The 21,068-nt window shown below is 39.2% G+C and overlaps 1 protein-coding gene across 5 annotated transcripts in view; it reads right to left on the minus strand.

Annotated features, from left to right (window-relative positions):
* Positions 1-21,068, minus strand: part of LOC105382449 (tyrosine-protein kinase Fer) — a 37,313-nt gene that overhangs the window by 5,416 nt on the left and 10,829 nt on the right. The window contains exons 3-10 of one of the 5 annotated variants that reach the window (XM_048621944.1): positions 10,867-10,963; positions 7,583-7,692; positions 7,350-7,441; positions 6,685-6,822; positions 5,390-5,650; positions 4,960-5,170; positions 4,689-4,871; positions 3,186-3,386 (exon numbers count right to left, since the gene is read on the minus strand). In XM_048621944.1, the coding sequence (XP_048477901.1) occupies positions 3,186-3,386; positions 4,689-4,871; positions 4,960-5,170; positions 5,390-5,650; positions 6,685-6,822; positions 7,350-7,441; positions 7,583-7,692; positions 10,867-10,963 (1,293 nt within the window). Of the gene's footprint in view, positions 1-3,185; positions 3,387-3,924; positions 4,317-4,688; positions 4,872-4,959; positions 5,171-5,389; positions 5,651-6,684; positions 6,823-7,349; positions 7,442-7,490; positions 7,693-10,866; positions 10,964-21,068 lie in introns of those variants that run through there. The other 4 variants (XM_038119819.2, XM_048621945.1, XM_011552333.3 and 1 more) reach the window with 4 other exon arrangements.

Raw genomic sequence — 21,068 nt, forward strand, 5'->3', positions numbered from 1 at the left:
TTAGGTTAGGCAGGCAACGAAAATATTTTTATCCAAAGCCTCGACGTGACGTCATTCATACTATAAATATTTTGAACTTTGAAATTAAAAAAATATATTAAAACATAGAAATATGAAGAAATAAAAACCGGCCAAGTGCGAGTCGGGCTCGCGCACAAAGGGTTCCGTAGCAGCAAATAGTTAAATCAACCTATCTCAAAAACTATAAGAGATACTTTGATCAAACCAAAAATCGTTGAAAGAGTTAATTAGCATGCATCACCTCTATTTTTTTTAGAATTTTATACCCCGTAGTTATAAAAATAGAGGGGGGGGGACATACTTTTTACGACTTTGAGAGCTGATATCTCAAAAACCGTTCACTTTAAGAAAAATGTTTTTTAGAAAACTTTATATCATTTTAAAAGACCTTTCCATTGATACCCCACACGGGTATGTACACACGGCAACGTTAAATGGTTGGCAGGGCACACTAACGTAGGTAGTGTATGTGTGTGTCGGCGACGTCGACGTAATTATTTAGTTCTGGGCAACCCACACACGGATATTGTAAGCATGTAGTTGTGCCAGTGACAATGATTCATTGTTTTTATGATATGAAGCAAAATTTTGCAAGGCATTGTAATAAATTGAATGGCTCAGTTGGTATGATACAAGACTTACAATAATCGGTTTGGTGGTTCAAATCCCACTGAACTTACAATATTCCTTTTTGTTTTTTTTTATAGATTTAATTTATTTTTTAAGAGGGTTAAAATAGTATTGTAGTATATACGAATAAAAGCAACACAGAAAGTAAATGAAACAAGTTATTAAGTGTTAAAATTACCAAATTTATTCTTGCCGTAACATAAACATTAAGGATGTTACGTTTTTGTTTTTTTTCGTTTTAAAACATAGTTGTAGTTTATATTAATAAGGAAAATTTTCAATTAGCAGATTTAAATCATAATAAACATCAGAAAAGGATGGACTGGCTGTTTTACTAAAGTAAATAGGCAAGTCATTAGTTATATGAATCAACATGTTAATTAGCTAGAAATAAGATAACTTATTCCAACCTCAGTAACAATAACATCATTAACACATTGGCTTAGGCATAAGTAATTGTAAATATTAATAAGTATTTAACAAAATAACTAAAGTCTTATACAAATGGAAAAATAAAAATTACTGAGCTAACCCCAATAACTATAATTTTCACCACTTTTTCGCCATAATATCTTACGTCCATCCTTGTCTGACTTGAAGGACTTTTCATCACTAAATATCACCACATTGTTGCACCAATCAAAGTTTAAAATAGTCAGTCGCAAACGCACGATGCTGCTGATCGGTTAGAGAATTTTCTTCGTCGGCCTCCGACACCGCAACCCAGCAGCACGCAAGTGAACCCGTACGGTTTGTAGGGATAGATTATGTGTTGTGGCCGTAGAACGGGTGCTGCAGAACGGATCAGTGCTATGTGCAGCTACGATTTCTCGATGGCGTGGTGATGCATCCGTATAGACGACTACTGTCTACATGTCCCGAATCTGCGTATCGGTGAACCCATAATTGAACAGTTCTCCTCTGCAAACAAAAAAAAACCAATACTTAGCTTATACAAATACAAATATTCTAACAGTCAAATAAAATATTTGCAATTCTATGTTACTTACCGTTAAACGTCTTGCGATTTCACTAATTGTAATGTTTTGTTCATAATATAAATACGATTATCTCCGCCTTTTTGAATATGGTTAAGTGACTTTCAGTAGTGACTGCGAAGAGTAATTAATTAAATTGACAAATCACAAAGTGAATCACTTTGCAGACGCAGAGGTGAATTGTCACTAAAACTAAAATCAAATTTCGTTTATTCATATTGTATGAGGGTAGAATGGTTTTAATTCTCAAATGAAGAACGAATCATATATTTTTGGCGAAGAGAAATAGTCGACAGCTATGCAGCTTGTAGTCATTTGTTAGTTTCAAATATATTAATTTTATACTCAACAGCGTTTAAATAAACGCAAAATTTGAATTAAATTAAATAAAAATAACCATCCGTGGACTCGAACTCACGACCTATATTTCATTAGTCTAACATTCTACCTATGAGCTACGGAGTGTATAGACACAGGCAGTGAAATTTTGCTTCACATCAATTTTATAACTATTTCACTAACACTACCGGTTGATATTCTTATGTCACAGCTGGTATACGGGCGTTTGCCTACGCGCAAACTCGTTTGTGCTGTTGTGTGTGTGTGTGGTTTGTTACTGGTGTGTAAACCGATTTCTGCGTTTATGCACACATAGACAACGTTAGTGTGCACACATACACTACGTTAGTGTGCCCTGCCAACCATTTGACATTGCCGTGTGTACATCGAAAAAAAAAATTTCATCCCTCAGTTACATGTATGGGGGGCCCCACCCCCAATTCTTTTTTTTACTATTTAGTGTCATATTTTTGTAGCGGTTCATACAACACATATTCCCATCAAATTTCATCACTGTAGTACTTATAGTTTCCGAGTAAATCGGCTGTGACAGACGGACAGACGGACAGACGGACAGACGGACATGACGAAACTATAAGGGTTCCGTTTTTGCCATTTTGGCTACGGAACCCTAAAAAATACGGGTCATCTAAATTTGTGATATCTCGTCGAAAATAAAATAAAATCAGTGAGCATTTTATTTGAAATGTTGTCAATTGGCATGGTTGAATCTTATCAGAAGATAAAAAGCTGGCTTTGTTTAGACTCTTGGTATGCACAACTTACTGGACCTAAGATAAGAAGCAAGTAAATACCAGAAGTAGAAAAGATTAGATAATGGCACTTCCGGTTCGACAAAATCAGATCTCGTTAAAATATATTAAGCTGGAAAACGGCTGGACTGATTCTGATAAAATTTGGTTTATACCTGGTACCTTGGATAACATATAGGCTTCTTTTTATCCCGGAATTGCTACAAAAACATTTGAAGTCGAAGCAGCGCTCGCAGGCAACAGCTACAACTTGTAGTGTGTAAATAATTACCTATCTGTATAACCCTGATTACACCTAACGAGTAGTGTGGCGAGCTGGCGAGACAGTATCCGCGGCCGAGCACTTGGTCGTTCATTGGTCCAGGATAAGCCGAGGATACTGTCTCGCCACTCTACTCTCTCTTGTAACAAGGGTCTCACATACCTCAGGCGTAGTCTGCACGATGAAGTGCTTGTGCTGCCCCCAGCACACGGACAACACGAGCTGGCGCGCCTGGTTGCGCGTGGTCTCGCGCACCAGGTAGTCCCCGTCGGACCGCAGGAGCCGGACCACCTCCTCGCGAGGTAAGACGCCGTGGAACCACTCCTGTTCCACTAGTGTTCGCTCCGTCTCGGATACGCTCACCTGGGGAATAGGGGGTAGACGGTGAGACATAGGTGCTTATAAGAGTTAATAGGCCAATGTTCTCTTGTTCTACTATATAGTGTTCGTTCCGTGTCGGATACGCTCACCTGGGGAATGGGGGTGGATTGGATGTTAGTGGAATGATATACAGATGATACAAGCCTGACAAGCCACGGTTCGTTTGCTCTTGAGGAGGAGGCCACTGTTGAAAGGGAACTTTCGGATGTAAAGGAAATAGGTAACTTATTTACAGGTAATCAACATAAATCAATTTTGGCTAATTTGTATAGAATTGAATTATGTGAGTAATGTTTTGGGAAACTAGAGCTCCCGCAGAAAGTTAGTAATTTATCCACATTGATATTCTATTCTTGAACTCTGGAAACGACTCTCAACTCCCACTGGTAACGGAAAACATTTCCAGATGCAAGGCTGAATTCTTAACCTAATTATTGAGGGATTAATTCTCAAATTCACACACACTCATGCGGAGTTATACATTTAATTGAACACACATCCAAAGCTTGGTGAGACCTACGCAGTGCTTCCCGCAGTCGTCTTCGAGCTGCTTCAGGCGTTTCTTCCGTCGCGGGATAATGAGCGGAGGTGGGAGGTCTGCGTGTGTTATGTACAGCGACCACGGATCCATCACACACTTTATCGTCAATTACAACACAACTTTCACGTTACATCTCGAAACTACAGCGAAGTCAGTTAAAAAACAGGATGTGGTTGACGTAAACCCGTGCTGAGAGTGAGGCGCGAGCGTCAACAACCAACATTTCTGGAACGTCGCAAGCGACTTCACCTTGATTTTGAAACTGAGTTTTAGCGCGACGCGCGGCTATTTTGATTCTATTGGAAAGCTGTGCCGGCGCGAAGTTTGCGCAAACAGGCGGGTGCAGGCGCCCGCTATAATTAGGTCAAAGTGGGAGTTCACATTGATAGCGACTTGTTCTACAAGTTCAATTCAATTCAATTTTGTTTTTATGGCTCTCTGACTGTGTGTGACTAACACTGTCAATTCCGCCAATAACATGCGTTTGGAGATTGTTCTACAAGTTCTTCTGTATTATTGTTGAGGAAGCTTCATGCATTCGGTTGTACGCCATGCCATGCTGCGAGTGCGTTTATAGTCCACGCACTCACCACACTGTTAAGACAAACATGACTGGAGTTCCGTCTCCTCTTGAACACGCCTCGGTGGTTAACACGACAATGCACATAGACGTCCACTCGCTTCCGTAAGCGCCGGCGCAGCACGGTGAAGCGTTTACTGCGCACGAGCCTTGCGGGCTTTACCGGGTCTTTAGGCCCCTCGCTGCTGCTGCGGAAAGTCTTGGGCGGCAGCGCGGGGCTCGACGGGACCGACTTGCGGCGGAACGGGCGGCTGAACAGTCTGAAGAACGGCTTCGGGGGGATAATCGAGTGGAGGTGCAACCGGAGCGTATCTAGGGAGGCCTTTGAGCCGATTGACGAGCGATCCTGGTGAAAGGGTCGGTTAACAAATTAACAATTGCCTCATAAAATGTCTCAATCAATTGCTAATGTCTACACTTGAAGAGTGGTATACCTGGTGGTCAGGTGAGCTGCCGTCGAGACTGTCGACGCCCACGGCCTCGGCGCTGAGGTCGGGGCAGCCGCTGGGCGCCTCCTCGCAGCCCAGCTCGGCCAGCGCAGAGCGGATCATCTCCGCTTGTTTGGCGCATTTCCTCTCCGCCACCCGTAGTTCAAGAAGCTTGATCGGCTCAGATATCGTCAGCGGTAGCGGGGGTGGTGAATGCCTGTGATTGGTAAAAAAAGAGTGTAAAGTTGGGTCCTACATAGTTTTTCAAGAGTAATTCATAATATCTTATACATAAAAATGAAAAAGGCGATCGTAGTTCCGAAAAAATTTTGCACGTCTCCCAACAAGCTAAATAGCTACGCATACCATTTATCAACCCCTACAAATTCCTCGTGTACTCAAATCCTGAGGTAGAACGTAGGTACGAGTATCTTACCTATCAATACCATTCATCCCTCCATTCGTGAGCGTGGTATTATTATTCTTGCAGACCCCGTTCCCTATGATCTCGGGCCCCTGCAGAGCCGCCTGTTTCTCCCGGTTGTCTTGCAGGTTTGTCTCCAATTCTGTGAGTTTCTCCTTCAGCCACTCCACGGTGAGGTTGTCAACTGTCAGCTGGTTCGGCTGTAGTTTGCCACTCGTGTCCTCGACGAGGCTTTCGTCGAACGCAAACGATACGGGACTAGATGGGGGTGATCTGGAATACAGGCGCGTTTGTTACAAGATAAGTAAATAATCTAATAGTTTGCTAGTAGAGTGGTTGATCTAGTTGTGAACTAATAAAGGAGAGTAGAATATGGCAAGCAAAGTATGTACGTACTTACCAAATTTTGCAAGTAGGTCAAAAGGAAACTAAGTTACAATTTACTCATAACTGGATATTCCCATTAGTGTCATTGTTTTTTGGATATTCCAATAAATGAGGTGAAGATTAATTTGAATCAACTCATACATCATTACAGGCAAAAATATATCGGATAAAAGAGTTTCAACATTAACACTGCTTATAGAAATTATTACAGAAAGATTTACCATTACAAGTGTATTTGTGCAACATATTCAATTAGCCGCATTTTGAATAATACCGGAAATAGCAGTAGATTAAAAGTTCATTAAAATTTGTTTAAATAAATGTTACGACGTTCCAAAGCAGTATACTTAAGTAATCTAGTTTTCTTACATAGGGTCAAGGGGGTATTAATAAGAAGATTTTTCGCATAAAGTAATGTAATTAGCATATAACTTATTCTAAACTTAAGAAAAACTTATGACTATAGGTACCTAGCCTAACTATAAAAATAAAAAAGGACTTTAGGGACCTTTGCGTCCGATGCGTTCCGGAGCGAAGACACATAGTTTTTTTTATTTTTTATTTTTATAAGCTAGGCTAGGTACCTATAGTCATAAGTTTTTCCTTAAGTTTAGAATAAGTTATTTAGATTATATTGTGTACGGTGGCCTGCGCCTAAAAGTATACAGGCGGAGTTTTTAAAATAGCGATCCCTGATGATGAAGGGACCAGTTACATCTGTTATAAATCCGGAGACGTGTTGTGTGTGATGTGTATAGCAGTGGTGTTTATTTGGATGTGCTTGAGCAGCATGTGAGCTTGAGATCGCTATTTTAAAAACTCCGCCTGTATACTTTTAGGCGCAGGCCACCGTACATATATATATATATATTTACAGTTTGAGAAAATAAAATTATATGGCATTAGCATATTGTCCTCACTTGTACTTGTCGAGGAACTCTCGGTACTCGTCCTGGGGCCGCAGGTTCTGTATGGAGGCCTCGATCTTGCTCTGGATCTCGCGGAACTTGTCCCCGCTGAGGTCCGTGCGCTGCGCCACTTCGAGCAGGATTCCTCTCCTGTAATGTAAGGGTTTATTGTTAGATTCATTACGATTTCGAGGCTGCAAGGTTCTTGATTGAAAAGAGAAATACCAAGAAGAAAACTGTAGGTCAGCACCCAACAATGGCAACAGTCATGCGTTTCAATGACGGAGGCAGAAGATGTTAAACATCTCCTCGTCGATGTGCTATAGCATGTAAAAGTTCACTATAGTTGAAAGTATTGCTAAGATCCATTTGGAGGTGGGAGCGGAATACCTCCGTCACAACCGAACGACGTCATTGGTGTGCCTGATGCCGTTTCGCTGCTATTTACCAATTAGGTGTACTAATCGTCTGTTGCGGTTGCGGCAGCATTGACTCGCTACAACTGATATCTTATCATTAGTTTATGAGTTTACATTTACATGCGTACATATACGGGCGCCACTTTTCTGTAGACGAGCCCTATGTTCTAGTAGAATTCCCGTGGATGGCTTGCTCACACTTGGTAACCGCCAGCCAGCAGCGTGTGACGTGACTACACTAGGCGCGTGTATAGTTACCAGGAGGTGGCGGTGGCCTCGCCGCTGCGGCGCTGCTGCTCGTGCAGCGCGGGCAGCGCGGCGCCGCGCAGGGCTCGCTCGCACTCCGTGGCCTCGGCCAACAGCGTGTGACGTGACTACACTAGGCGCGTGTATAGTTACCAGGAGGTGGCGGTGGCCTCGCCGCTGCGGCGCTGCTGCTCGTGCAGCGCGGGCAGCGCGGCGCCGCGCAGGGCTCGCTCGCACTCCGTGGCCTCGGCCAGCAGCAGCACGTACTCGTTGTGCGCGCGGTGCAGGCGCCGGCACGCCTTGCCGTACTTGTCGCGCGTCTCGTCCAACTTGCGCCCGCCGCGGCTCGTCGGACCTGTGCGAACCATGTGTTGTTATAAGACCAGAGAAGACTCATTCGTGATCAACACGTGATCACTGGTAAACTGAATATAGTTAAGTCTCTTTCAAAGACCACCACAGCACCCGGCTTCCTTGTCTAACGACTACTGGCTTATTGTCAAAAGGTTGTCGATACAGCGGACTGGAACTGTATCGAGAGATCCCGATCTTTCTATCTCCGTTGACTCTACTCAATGCTCTGTCATACATATCTCATCCAATCCACTCCTTATAAAAATTTACCAACACGTCATTTTATTTTGACCAATCATGATAGAGAGTAGAAAGCTAAGAAATAAGTAGGTACCAATTCCATACGGCAGTCGTAACGATCCATATGGGCATAAAACTGATGAATAATAGATTTTAGACGTCTAAAGTTATGCTCCTAGTCTACCTAGTAAGGCAGGATTGAAAATCGCTTGGTTTAATAATAAGGCGTTACGGAAAGTAAAAGCTGTTTCGTAAGATAACTTGACTTGAAAGTTTGCTTGAAGCACAAACATCAAGAGTAGGTACATATAATATGGCATTTAAAGCAACTGCAAACCAGGAAAATTAAGTCAGTTATATGCCTACTGACATTTTAAATACAATTCGTTACCAATTATACCTTTATGTGGCTATACCTATTATAGTGTTGATGAATCGGACAAAGTGAAACAAGTGTTTAATCTCACTGACGTATTTGCGTCCTATGAATAAGTAATTATGAAATTACATTTAATTGAATTATGTATTATTAATTTGTTAGTCCACTTTAAACAGTCACAGTTAGCCACCTACAACTTACATAGAATAAAAGAGAGGTTACGGACATACTTAGATCATCACTGATGTTTGTAGATTGTTGTTTCATTGTGTTCTTTATTTGTAATTGTAGATTCTTAGGGTGGGTTGCACCATTTAACTTTAACTATTACAAACGTCAAATCTCTTGAAGATTGATCTCTCTCGTCAAGGGATTTGACGTTTGTAATAGTTAAAGTTAAATGGTGCAACGCACCCTTAGGATAAAACGTAAATTAAGAAAATTCTATGGGTTGTTCAGGAATATGAGTATTGTCTCTGTAAACTATACAGATACAGTGAATATGTACAGTTCTCCCATCTTAATAATGCGCATGCAAATCTTCGCAAACTGTCGTATTCCCGGAAACACCCGAATCAGTGCCTTAAACAAAGCACTTGCATTTTGATCCTTGTTCGAAAGAAATAGTAGTCAATATCATGTGACACATAATCGAAAACAATTTGGGCGGTCGGTGGCTGTCACCGATCAGTCAAGGGTCTCAAGGTCAAGATCAATATTCCTTTTGTGGAATTATAAAGAGCTGCAATTACACATCGTTCTTGTTATTTTTTTCAAATGTGAATTTAATTTCAACTTTAATTATTTTTGACGATGCCATATTATGAGGCACATTTAAGAATAAAATATGCGTCACATTGATAGACTTCACTTTGCCAATAAAGCCACAAAAGACCAAGTTTGTAATTGTAATATTATTGTGAATAATCAGCGCTGTAAATACTTTTGAACTGAGATTTGAATGTAAACATTTTTATTAATGTGAAATAATCAGTGCTGTAAATACTTTTGAACTGAGATTTCAATTTTTTTATATAAACCTGTGTTTGAAATCCATTTCTCCTTATAATAATAAACCTTGTGTTATTCAAACCTTCTTTCATCCATCTTTACATCAGCTTCAGTAAGACACTTGAAAAGTACCTACTGTAACATTTTCGAAGTAAATTTTAATATTATGGAATATTATGAATTATCGAATCAAATTTCGTTACTGATAAATCAATTATCTCTTTTAGCACCAATTACATCATTCTACAAAAATTTCATGAAGAAAATGCACTTAACCACTCTAAATACATAATAGTTTTCTAACGCTCGGGAATACGACCGTTGCCGAACAATGGCGAAGATTTCTATGTGCATTATCAATTTTGGGGAACTGTACTCTATTTACACGTCATCTACTACTACTGGCTACGGAAACAAAGTCTACCAACCTACGTCACATGACTTTGTTTTTTAGGATTATTGATAACGACGTGTTTGAGTGTACACTTCTCACCCACAAGTCCCACAACACCGCCCGGCCAAGCCATCGCTCTACCTGCCTACGTCTACAACACTTGGCATTGTGCTTTATTTGGATACATCTCATGAATTTAATTTAGATTCATAAACAAATGGCCATCTGCTGTCTGCGATTGTATCTCAACTGTAAATGATAATCATGCATGGTGAAGTAGTAGGTACCTAGTGTTAGGATGCCAATTAATACCGATTTTATAATGGATATTGTACCTAACTACAATTAATATTCTTCCATATTGATGGCAGTGGTGTATCCAATGGTGAAATGAAACCAACTTTACACTTTATAATAGAGCATGTGGCATAAAACGTCGATATCGCCGTGGACATATTTACTGCTTTGTTATAGTTCAAAGACAACGGTAAACAGATTAAGTAGCCTGGGTAAGTACTTAGTTCCATAAACAATTAATTACATTAATAACACTTTATCTTACAAGAACATCAATCTTCTCACACATGCCCGCTTATCGTTTGGCGATCTCTCTCATACCACTAATGAGAATTTGTAAGAACATTAACAGAGAGTCCGATTAATGCTTGGGCAGATAGATGCCTTATGATAGTTATGATATCGTTCATTAGGCCTAATATTAAAATGAACTTGAATCAATTAGATACTTATATATCTATAACTAATTAGAAGATAGGTAAGTACCTAACACAGACAATCAGACATGAAAATGACTGCTGAGACTAATAATTTTCACTAAAGTTTTCGAACCTAGTTATACTGTTTATTTTTTTTATGAATTTATCATATACTAGCTGTTCCCGCGAGATTCGCTTCGCCTTAAAAAGTTTTCCCGTTGGAATTCCGGGATAAAAAGAAGCCTATGTTCTTTCTTAGGGTCTAGACCACATGAATATACATTATTGTATACCAAATTTCATTTAAATCCGTTCAGTAGTTTTGGCGTGAAAGTGTAACAGACAGACAGACAGACAGACAGACACAGTTATTTTCGCATTTATAATATTAGTTAGGATGCATAAGTATAAGTAAGTATTGTATTTTTTACTTACATTTGAGGTAATTTTCCTCAAACTTCGCCCGCATCTGTTTGTAGGACTCGAGGCACTTCTGGTACTCGCTCTGTTTCCGCGACACCTCCTCCGATAACTGTGAACAATAAAACAAACACTTTGTTACTATTCATAACAAATATGCATACCTACGAGAACTATCTTTTTATAAAATTGCATTTTAAATGGATGAGTAAAAAAGAACAGATCAATAAGCGTGTAGTCACCTCTTTCTGATCAAATTACACAAAGTAAAAGCCCGATGATAACAATTATGAAGAAATGTAATAACAATGCAATATCGCAACAATGGGACCTACGTAATGCAGGCGATATTTTACAATACAACGACACAAACCAAACATATGTTTGTGTACATTTACGTAACATACATATTCGAATTTATAGTAATTTATTGTTTAAAACCACGCCATAAATTATGTTTTAATAAACATAACAGTACAACCTACGTAACAAAAAACATGCGTTTTGAAATAAGTAGTAAGTACATAATTTGTTAAATTAACGTTAACGTTAGCAATATTATGTTTTTCTATGTATAATTTACAATACACAATTACACATAGCTTTAAAAGCTCTAAGAAAAGAGTTGGTCGCTCTATATTTTTATATCAGAGTTCATTGACAAGAGTACAAAGCGTATTATTCAACACGTCTATCTCTACTCGTATATCTTCAGACAGACAGCCTTCGGATCTCGGCTCGGGCGGAAATACCTCGAATACGTTCCCATCAGGCGTCGGGCCGCCGAATTTAATGCTAATGACGCGCAAATTGTACCTACGCCTCCGTCGTTAGCGCACTTTTACTGAGCAAGTATAATGGAGTCATTGTACGGATGCCTTCTACACTATTTACTTATAAGTACTTACTCTTTTACCATAAAATTAGGATTTTACGAAATTTTGCAATTTTATAAGTGCTTTTGTTATATAAAAGGGCCCTACAGTGGTGGAAGCACATTGTCAAGCTATATTATCGACATCTCATCAGTTTGAACCGTACGGTAATTTGATTCGCAAAAACAGCAAAATATGTAGAAGGCCTATCGTTTTTCTTCAAATATTTGTACAATCAGTCAAATTAATTAATATTTATTACTTTATTGTAGTAGAAATTAAAATGCGTTTTATTGATAAATCTCTCTCACTTCCCCACCTTCGATTCAAATTCCAGTCCACGTACAGAGTGAAAGCTTTCGCAACTAGATATATTACAAATTAATATTACTTGGTAAACTAGTCTCAATCCAAACTAGGTACCGACTCGGACTGCAAAAATTACATCCATCAATTAGCAGTGGAAACAAAAATAGACTTGAAAACCGAATGTTGTTTTTGAAGAGAAAACAATGGAACAGCAGTAGTCCTAACGGTCTCACTGTCATAGAATTATGTGCCTGCCCCGTACCAGGTACTTGCACTACCCACTCATGCCCAAGGAATAGAGCCCAAACGTTATTTATGATAGTAAACGTAGGTACCTACCTATAATAATAATATAATATCAGTGTGTTTAATAAATCTGTACTTAGTGCAATCGTGAAACCAACTTAACGTTATAACCCTAACAATGCGACGTTAAAAGTGGTATACGTTCTGAACAGCTATGCCGATTTGGATAAATTGTTCGGGGTAACATTATCTATGATCCGTAAAAAATTAAACTAAAATCGGTTCTTTGGGAGCTACCACACATGCTACTACACAGACACGTTAAACTCATAACAGCCCTCTTTTCCTGTGGGAAGTTAATTAAATGTAGAAGTATATGATAAAAGCTTACATGATATACCTACCTAGATATATTGGCACGAGACAAAGACAAATGAATATCAAGAAACCGGTCAGCCTCTAGCCGATTTCTCATCACGTAACAAAAACAAATTTAATGATCTCTTACTTAAGAGGAGCAGGACCTATGGATCTCGGGTCAAATACTAACCAAAACAATAATATGCAATCAGGTCGAATAATTTAGCTACAAGTTACCTAGTTCGCAGCCGTGCTCTTTGGAGCTTATTTATAAATGGTTTCGATCTATTGTCACAGCACAGTTGACCCAGATAGTCTGCGACGTCAGAATTCCTCCGCGAAGATCCATCTTGTCTACTTTTATGTGCTAGTGCATAGTATGTACGTACGTAGGCACTTTTCCATAGAATGAAAATTCTAAATCTTGTGTCAACATAATTAATGGTTTTCGTTCACATTTGCACGCTCGGCGTCATCGTCATCGCCCAAATTGCAGACTGACATCACGTTACGCTCAGCAAGTAGTAAAATTATACAAATGCAAAAATAAACTATAGAGCTCGATTCATTTTCAATCCTAACTAATCCTAACTAATATTATAAATGCGAAAGTAACTGTGTCTGTCTGTCTGTCTGTCTGTCTGTCTGTTACTCTTTCACGCCAAAACTACTGAACGGATTTGAATGAAATTTGGTACACATATGGTCTAAACCCTGGGAAAGAACATAGGCTACTTTTTATCCCGGAATTCCCACGGGAAAACTTTTTAAGGCAAAGCGAAGCTCGCGGGAACAGCTAGTTTGAAATAAAAACGTATTAGAAACACGACCGACGTTTTTGGTCGGCTGGTATTACTCGTACATTTATAAGTATAAAAGTAATGCAGGCCAACTGCATCGGAAGCATAAATCGTTGTGATTTCTCGGAGCTGTCCTCATCAAACCGTGAGAAGTGATATCCGTGTCGTGTGTCGACCAGCAGCCCGCCGCTGCCACCTGCACTACCAGTTAAGAGAAAGCGATTTTCCTAGAATAAACGCTTAAACTCATGGTTGTAAACTACAAGGATTTCTACGACTCTTTTAAAGTCTTTTCTGAGAGAGCCTATTTACAAAAGTATGTAGGGTTACAGCAAACACGTAGGTGAGCTACATAAACTTCTATCGCAACAAAAGGGGGTCACATCCAAGTACATGTATACAAGACAAAGAATTTGACGTAATGTAGTTATGCTGTATGCGGTGTATGTGTATGCCTAACATTATAGGCACACAGTGACGACTTAGCGAAGAAATGCTGTTCTCCAGATCGAAACATGTCTCACAAGTAACATTTTAATTGGACATCGACTATGAGTCACCCTCTTGCTATCCGAAGGGTAATTTCGAATGCAGTGGATGTGCAACTGGTCTGGGAGGTTCGCCACAGTACCGGGATATGCCCGGAGCGAGTGACGTGGAGGAAATTAAATACACTCCACATACCAATTGAAGCTCCCATAATGTGCGTTAATTTATGATAATGTCAAGTGCTGGAAGTAATCTAAATCAATTTAATGCAGCAGAACTGATGCATTTTCAAACATTATCGTTTCAAGTGGCTTTTAAAACCCATAAACACTTATTCTTAATTCAGTGTGATCATCGTCATCAACACACAACAACCTAGTTTGCTACGTGTGCAATCTATGTGCAACGCAAAATTCACGGAAGAGTCAGCTGAACCACAGAACAGGAAACTTTGACATATATTAGTGTGGGTGTGGCTGATTTCCTCAGCTAGCGGAAAATTGGCATTAAGTTGGTTAAATCGTAAGCGTTAAGCCCTAAGTAGTTTCCGGCTATTGATGCTGCAAATACTAGTTTAGTGCAAGGCTTTCTCTAGCCAGCCGGCCGCCGTCGCCGCACCCTGCCAGCACACGTGCGACCTCTCCGTATAGACACATGTACACCTACTTACTTCCATTCAACTTGCACAATTTATATACATTTGTGAAACTTCTTTGTTACTAAAGAGTATAGTTTAGACATAACTACGCGATAGTGCCTAATGGCTTAAAAGATTGGCAATGGCTATCCATGTTCTCTTACCTTTTTTGGTTAATTCTGGTTCATGTTTACATGGGAACCCCAAAACGGCTATACGGCAAATACTGAAGTCAATCAGCTCTAATGAAAGAAACAAAGGCGCGGTACTCCAGGATGAGGGTTCATTCATGAGGCATGCGATGCGCCGCGGGCAGGTTCTCACGGGCAGGGAGGCCTGTGCCAATTAGGTACGACCATACAACCACGCCCCAGATTTTATGCTGCCTGGTAATGTTAGATAGGATTTTGCATTTTGATGTTGGCAGAATCTTGCTAAGTTGAGAATTTTGGTAGTACAAAACAAGACGGAAACTTTTAAGCGAACAATACATTAAGAGTACGTTGACTAGTTAATAAATTAGATGGGCAGTTAGTGAGTCGCTAAAGTACGTTTGGCTGCGCAGTGGCATCATAAGAGTAGGGCCGTTGACACAAGATGCCTTCACGTCTCGTGTCGTCGTGTTAATGCCCCTGACATGGGGCCCTTGTGGAAAACATAATACAGATGAATATGTTTGATAAAGGAAAGTACTTGACAAAATTTAGTATAAATTTGCATTAGTTATACATTAGTATGATAATATTGATGTTGATGACTGCTGGATTTATAAACTACTTACTGTTGATTTTAGTACTATTTTATTATAGCTCTACCGCAAATGTGACTGAAGGATTCCATATCCGTAGATATGAATAAAATGACAACCATTGCTATAAATAATACGTACTCAGACAAAAAGCATCGACATTACGTAGATCTCATAATATAACAATACCTAAATGGGATAGTTGTCGGTCGCAGCGCATGCGCTACCAAACCTGGTTCTGTTTGCACAGCTAAGCAAACCTCACACTTTATATTATTATTACCGTCAAACCAATTTACTGAGACCTCCCGTACCTCCCTAAACCTATAGCCTTAACGGTCACTCTCCCATAATAAATGCACTCGAACAATGACCACTATTTCAGCTCTATCAATTTCCTAGAATATAAAATAGTTTGGGAAATTATTGTGGGATATGGGAATTGGATTACGTTTTCTGTTGGTTTCGATTGCGTCTATGTCAAAATTATTAATGAGTAGCTTTTATACCGAACAACTAAACCATAGTTATCAAATCAAGGGTCAGAGGTTTATACAGGTCGATAAAAATATACTTACTTAACGTGACGTAGGTAGTTTATATGTGCGGTAAGTAAAATATGAAGTGAGTAAAGCTGTTGTTGTGCACGATAAGGTATGAAGTGGGTCGACGCGGGTTATTTACCTTGTTCTTTACACTTGTAACAACTGCACCGGCGCTCGCGCTTCCGACTCACTTCACAGGAAAACTGACAACTTTTCAGTGTAAATTATTTACTGATTTTCAGTGAGATTTTAAATTAGAGGTAAGTAAGTAAGTATATGTACCTATCTATACATACTTGTAAAAATAAATCAAAATATAATTTCAGTTATAAATTCTTAACCCACACTAATTCCTAATTTTACGTGTTTGTTTTGTCAACTATATTATAAATTCAATGTATCATCAACAGAATTAAAATCGAGGACAATATTTACATGAATGTTGTGTTTTATATCAGGCTTTTATCCATTATGAATATTTTTACATGTGTAGGATTAGGATGTAGGTTTTCTAAGATAATATTACATCAGACACATTCTATTATTTTATAACATTAACATTGGATTAATCTAGTTTTACACCTACGTTGAACCTTAACTGTGAATACGAGTAAGTAAATAACCGTCTGCATTATGATAATGAGCTTAGACTTGTTTGGTCATTTCATCTTCTATTTCACAGACTTTTACTTTTCAATCGAAATGATTAATATTCAGAAAGTTTAAAGATATATGTTTAACTTTACTTTCGCTTACCGATTTAAAACCACTTAAACTGGCTTTTATTTTATTTTAGGTATTTATCTTCAACTTACATTTTGAAACTATTATTTTATTAAAAGCATAGTTAACAAAAAAAAAACACGCACTCACGCCTTGTACTAATGTACTCCCTTGCGGGGTAGGCAGAGGTGCATTGCTGCACCCACTTTTCGCCAGAGTGTTATGTTAGTCCCAATGTAATAGGGGGCGGGCCTATTGCCATTTTACGGGCACATCCAAGACCCGAGAACAAATATCTGTGTTTAAACAAATATCTGCCCCAGCCGGGAATCGAACCCGGGACCATCGACTCAGTAGTCAGGGTCACTAACCACTACGCCATTCGGTCGTAGTTAACAAAGAAATGTTAAGTATAAGAAATTATAGCACAAAATATGTTCACACATAATAGGATAGGTTTTAAATACCACATAAATATTAAATAACCAAAAAAGTAAATTCATAAATCTGTCAAGAACCAAACAAAAGGGTCCTTTGAGAGTGACATATTCAGATGAAGCTCGACCGTGGCGGCGCGGCGCCGCCGCCGGCTCCGTGCAGCAAACGAACATGTTGCACAACAAATGAGTAGTGGACACACACACAGGCAGACACACAAACACACACACACACACACACACACACACACACACATCTCAGGGTCCGTGCGCGCACGCAGCCTCAGGACACACGGGGCGGGGCGGCGGGACGCAACTTTACTCAATGAACTGCACGCCAGTAGGGAAGGGATCATATCATCTCCTACCGCCAAGGCCATACATCGATAAACCTCGACATCCATGGCATTCTAGTTCAGTTGGTTCCGTCTTAAACTGGTTGTCAAAGTATTACCACATCTGTTTTTATGTGCGTTACTAAATAGTCCTTCGAATTAATTAGCCATATTTCGATTATGTCAGCATTATTATGTGGATATCATTTATATTCAGATTCTAAAATGAGGAATTCCGGAAATTTATTTGCATCGCTTCTTCCTCCTTCAAATATTTTGTTAAATTTTATGAGAACTAACTAGGACATCATGTAACACGTACACATCCACTTTAGAACATAAGGCTTCCAAGGATACTCCAAACACCATCCATAGGTCTGTCTAACTTACATAGTCGTGCATCGTGCATTCAGGGCCTCATCGTGCATAATAAGATAAATAAAAGTGTTACACCAATAACATTCATTGGCTACTTATGTCTTTGCCAATTATTATTTTGAATGGTGCGTCATGTTGTTATAATGTGGCTAAGACTGGGCAACCCTGACTGACAACATCATTTACGATCAGTAGGATATGATGTGCGTCTTTATTTTTATGGCACTATGTAAGCCATATGGATTCTACGATCTGCGCATTAGAAAGAATATTCAAAAAATATATTTTGATAAAGATTGGCTGATTCTTGTTGAAGAAGTAATATTATCGATTATGGCATTCCCATCCCTTAATATAGGAGTAGAGCGTTAGTAGCTTAGGCGGGATCGTTGCACCGACTAGCGGTTTGATGCACATGCACCATCTTGCCTCTCACTCCCTCTCACGCCTACAACCATACCCGTCCTGGCGAGAGCCTTCCATTACTATAGTGAGTGAGACATTTAGAACTATTTATTTATTTATTGGAACACAATACAGAGAGTTAACAATACATGAACAATATTACATATAACACAAACACAGAAAACAGTTAACACTCCAAAAAATATGTGTCCACAGCATGCAAGTAGTAGTTAACTAGGTACATTTAATTATTATATTTAACATATTAATTATATTAATTAATTTAACATCAGATTACATTTTTAAATATTAAAAAAATAATAATATATATAAGTAAGTAATAAAATTTGATTCAGATTATTATTAAAATTAAAATATGCCAGAAAATTTGAAATTCTTATTAATACTAACTATTTATTTGAGTTCTTTTATGGCGGTATAGACGAGACGACGGTAGGTGGGATAAGAGTTCCAAAATATGTCAATATCACAGTCAGTTGTGTGGATTTGATTGTAAAGGCGACACAATCGATGCACAGGGGAGTTATAACTAACATTGATGCGACAGGTTGATACGTAAAACAGTTTAAATCGACGACCAGACCTAGTTCTACAGTCTAAAGCAATCTGTGACAGCACAACCGTATCAATTTTATTATTTACAATCTTGTAAAGACAAAACATATCAAATAATCTTCTACGATTCTCAAGACTATCAACTTTAAAGAATGCCAATCTTGACTCATAGTTGTTCAGTTTATACTTATAACCAAATCTAAAACTAAGTATTCGTAGGAATCGTCGCTGCACTGACTCTAAGGTTTGAATATGTGTATCATAGAATGGAGACCAAATCACTGATGCATATTCCAGTATACTTCGTACCAAGCTATTATACAAAGCGATAACACTGTGTGGTTTTTTAAATTTTTTGGTAATCCTAAGCACAAAACCTAGCATACGATATGCTCTTTTAACCGTACCATCTACATGCTCAGTAAATGTCAGTTTGTCATCCAATACAACACCAAGATCGCGAATCCGGGATACCCTTTCCAGCATGTGATTATTTACTGTATATTGATATGTTACCTTATTGCGCTTGTTAGTAAAGGATATCACAAAACACTTTTTTGCATTTAAGCTCATGCTGTTGGCATGGCACCAATCTTCCATAGTAACTAAGTCAGCTTGTAATTCATGACAATCTTGCTCACAGGTTACATCCTTATACAATTTGAGGTCATCAGCGTATAGCAAGAAATTACTTTTTAGATCGGCTGTAAGGTCGTTAATAAAAATTATGAACAGTAGTGGACCCAAATTAGAACCTTGAGGTACCCCAGACGTAACAGAAATTGGGTTAGATGTGAAACCCTTCAAAGCGACTAGTTGAGATCTTTTCGAGAGATATGAAATTAGCCAGCGCAGCAATGTGCCTCGTACTCCCATTTTAAAAGTTTTCAGGATAAGCAACTTATGATTTACCTTGTCAAATGCCTTTTTAAAATCTGTGTATATAGAGTCAACCTGTATTTTATTGTTTATTTTAGAACTTAAATATTCAGTAAATTCCATGAGATTAGACATAGTGGATTTGCCTCTTACAAACCCATGTTGCTGTCTAACAATATCCACTTTAACGTGATTGTAAATATGCTCAAAGATCAAGCTTTCAAATATTTTAGCAAAACAATTCAAGATACTAATAGGGCGATAAATAGAGCATTGGGATTTATCATCAGATTTATAGATTGGGACTATATAAGCATTTTTCCAGACCTGAGGAAACTTACCACTAGCCATAGATTTATTAAAAATTATGGTTAAAGGTAGGACAAGTTCATCACTACAAGATTTGATAAAAAGAGATGGAATACCATCAGGCCCAGCGCCCTTGGAGGGATCCAAGTCCTTTAGCATTTTTAAGACCTGAAGAGAACTGTCGTGTCATGCCGTAATATTAGAATAGGACCGAAAACTCGATAGAATATTTGGGTGGCTTTCGGCTATGACTCTGACTGAATGACCTGTTAGGCTGTGACAATTTACATTGGTGGTGGCCACCGCCGTTTTAAATAAATAAGAAAACCGCAAGATAATCCGCAAGCGAATACCTAATACGGGTGGTCTTACATAGCTATTACGTTTAGCCGAGCGCCCGAGGAGAGGACAATATCGGCGAAGGCGTTTCTAGTCGTAAATACAGGGCGCGATAAGTATCGCCATCGCCAGGGCACGGCGCGGCGGCGCGCGTCCGCTGGGTGGTCGCCGCGAATTTCGGCGGAGCTCTGCCCTCAACCGGTTCTCAGAAGCCTCTGGTGGCGAGCATTGTGTCTGCCTCCGCGCCACACGCGCCGCACCACGCACAGCCGCGACCGGTCCGCTCCCAGCCTACTGCCCCTCCGCAGACAGGTTGTGTGAGCTCAATTTTTAGCTATTAATACTTACAACCGATTAACAACTGGTGCCGAGAAAACCGAAATTGAGTACCTGATTTATATTATATGTATAAATTTGCATGGTATCAAACTCTCAACTGTGGGTTTGGTGGTGAATTCGATATAATTATCAGAGCTTGATGATCGTGATTATGTTAAGGAATATTGTCCAAATAAAAAAGTAAGTACACCTTATAATTTTATAGGTAAAGCACCACCATGGGCGTATTAAAAACTGTAATATATATAAACCTATAATACAATACAAAATATTCAACCCTCGTCACAGGAACAGGTGAACTAAAGAAATGAATAAGTAGTTGGAACAGCAAATAGAGCCGCCTCAGTGATGGACGACCGCACTACAATAGGAGGGGAATATCGTCCACCTAATCTGTTTTTCGTTAGCGCTGCGCTAGTATACTCATGCCGCCTGTCATTGTCAATAGAAACCCGAGGTCAGAGGCAAACAGAAGAAAAGGAACTCTC

Source organism: Plutella xylostella, chromosome 6 (genome assembly GCF_932276165.1).
Source record: "Plutella xylostella chromosome 6, ilPluXylo3.1, whole genome shotgun sequence".
Taxonomy (NCBI): Eukaryota; Metazoa; Arthropoda; class Insecta; order Lepidoptera; family Plutellidae; genus Plutella; species Plutella xylostella.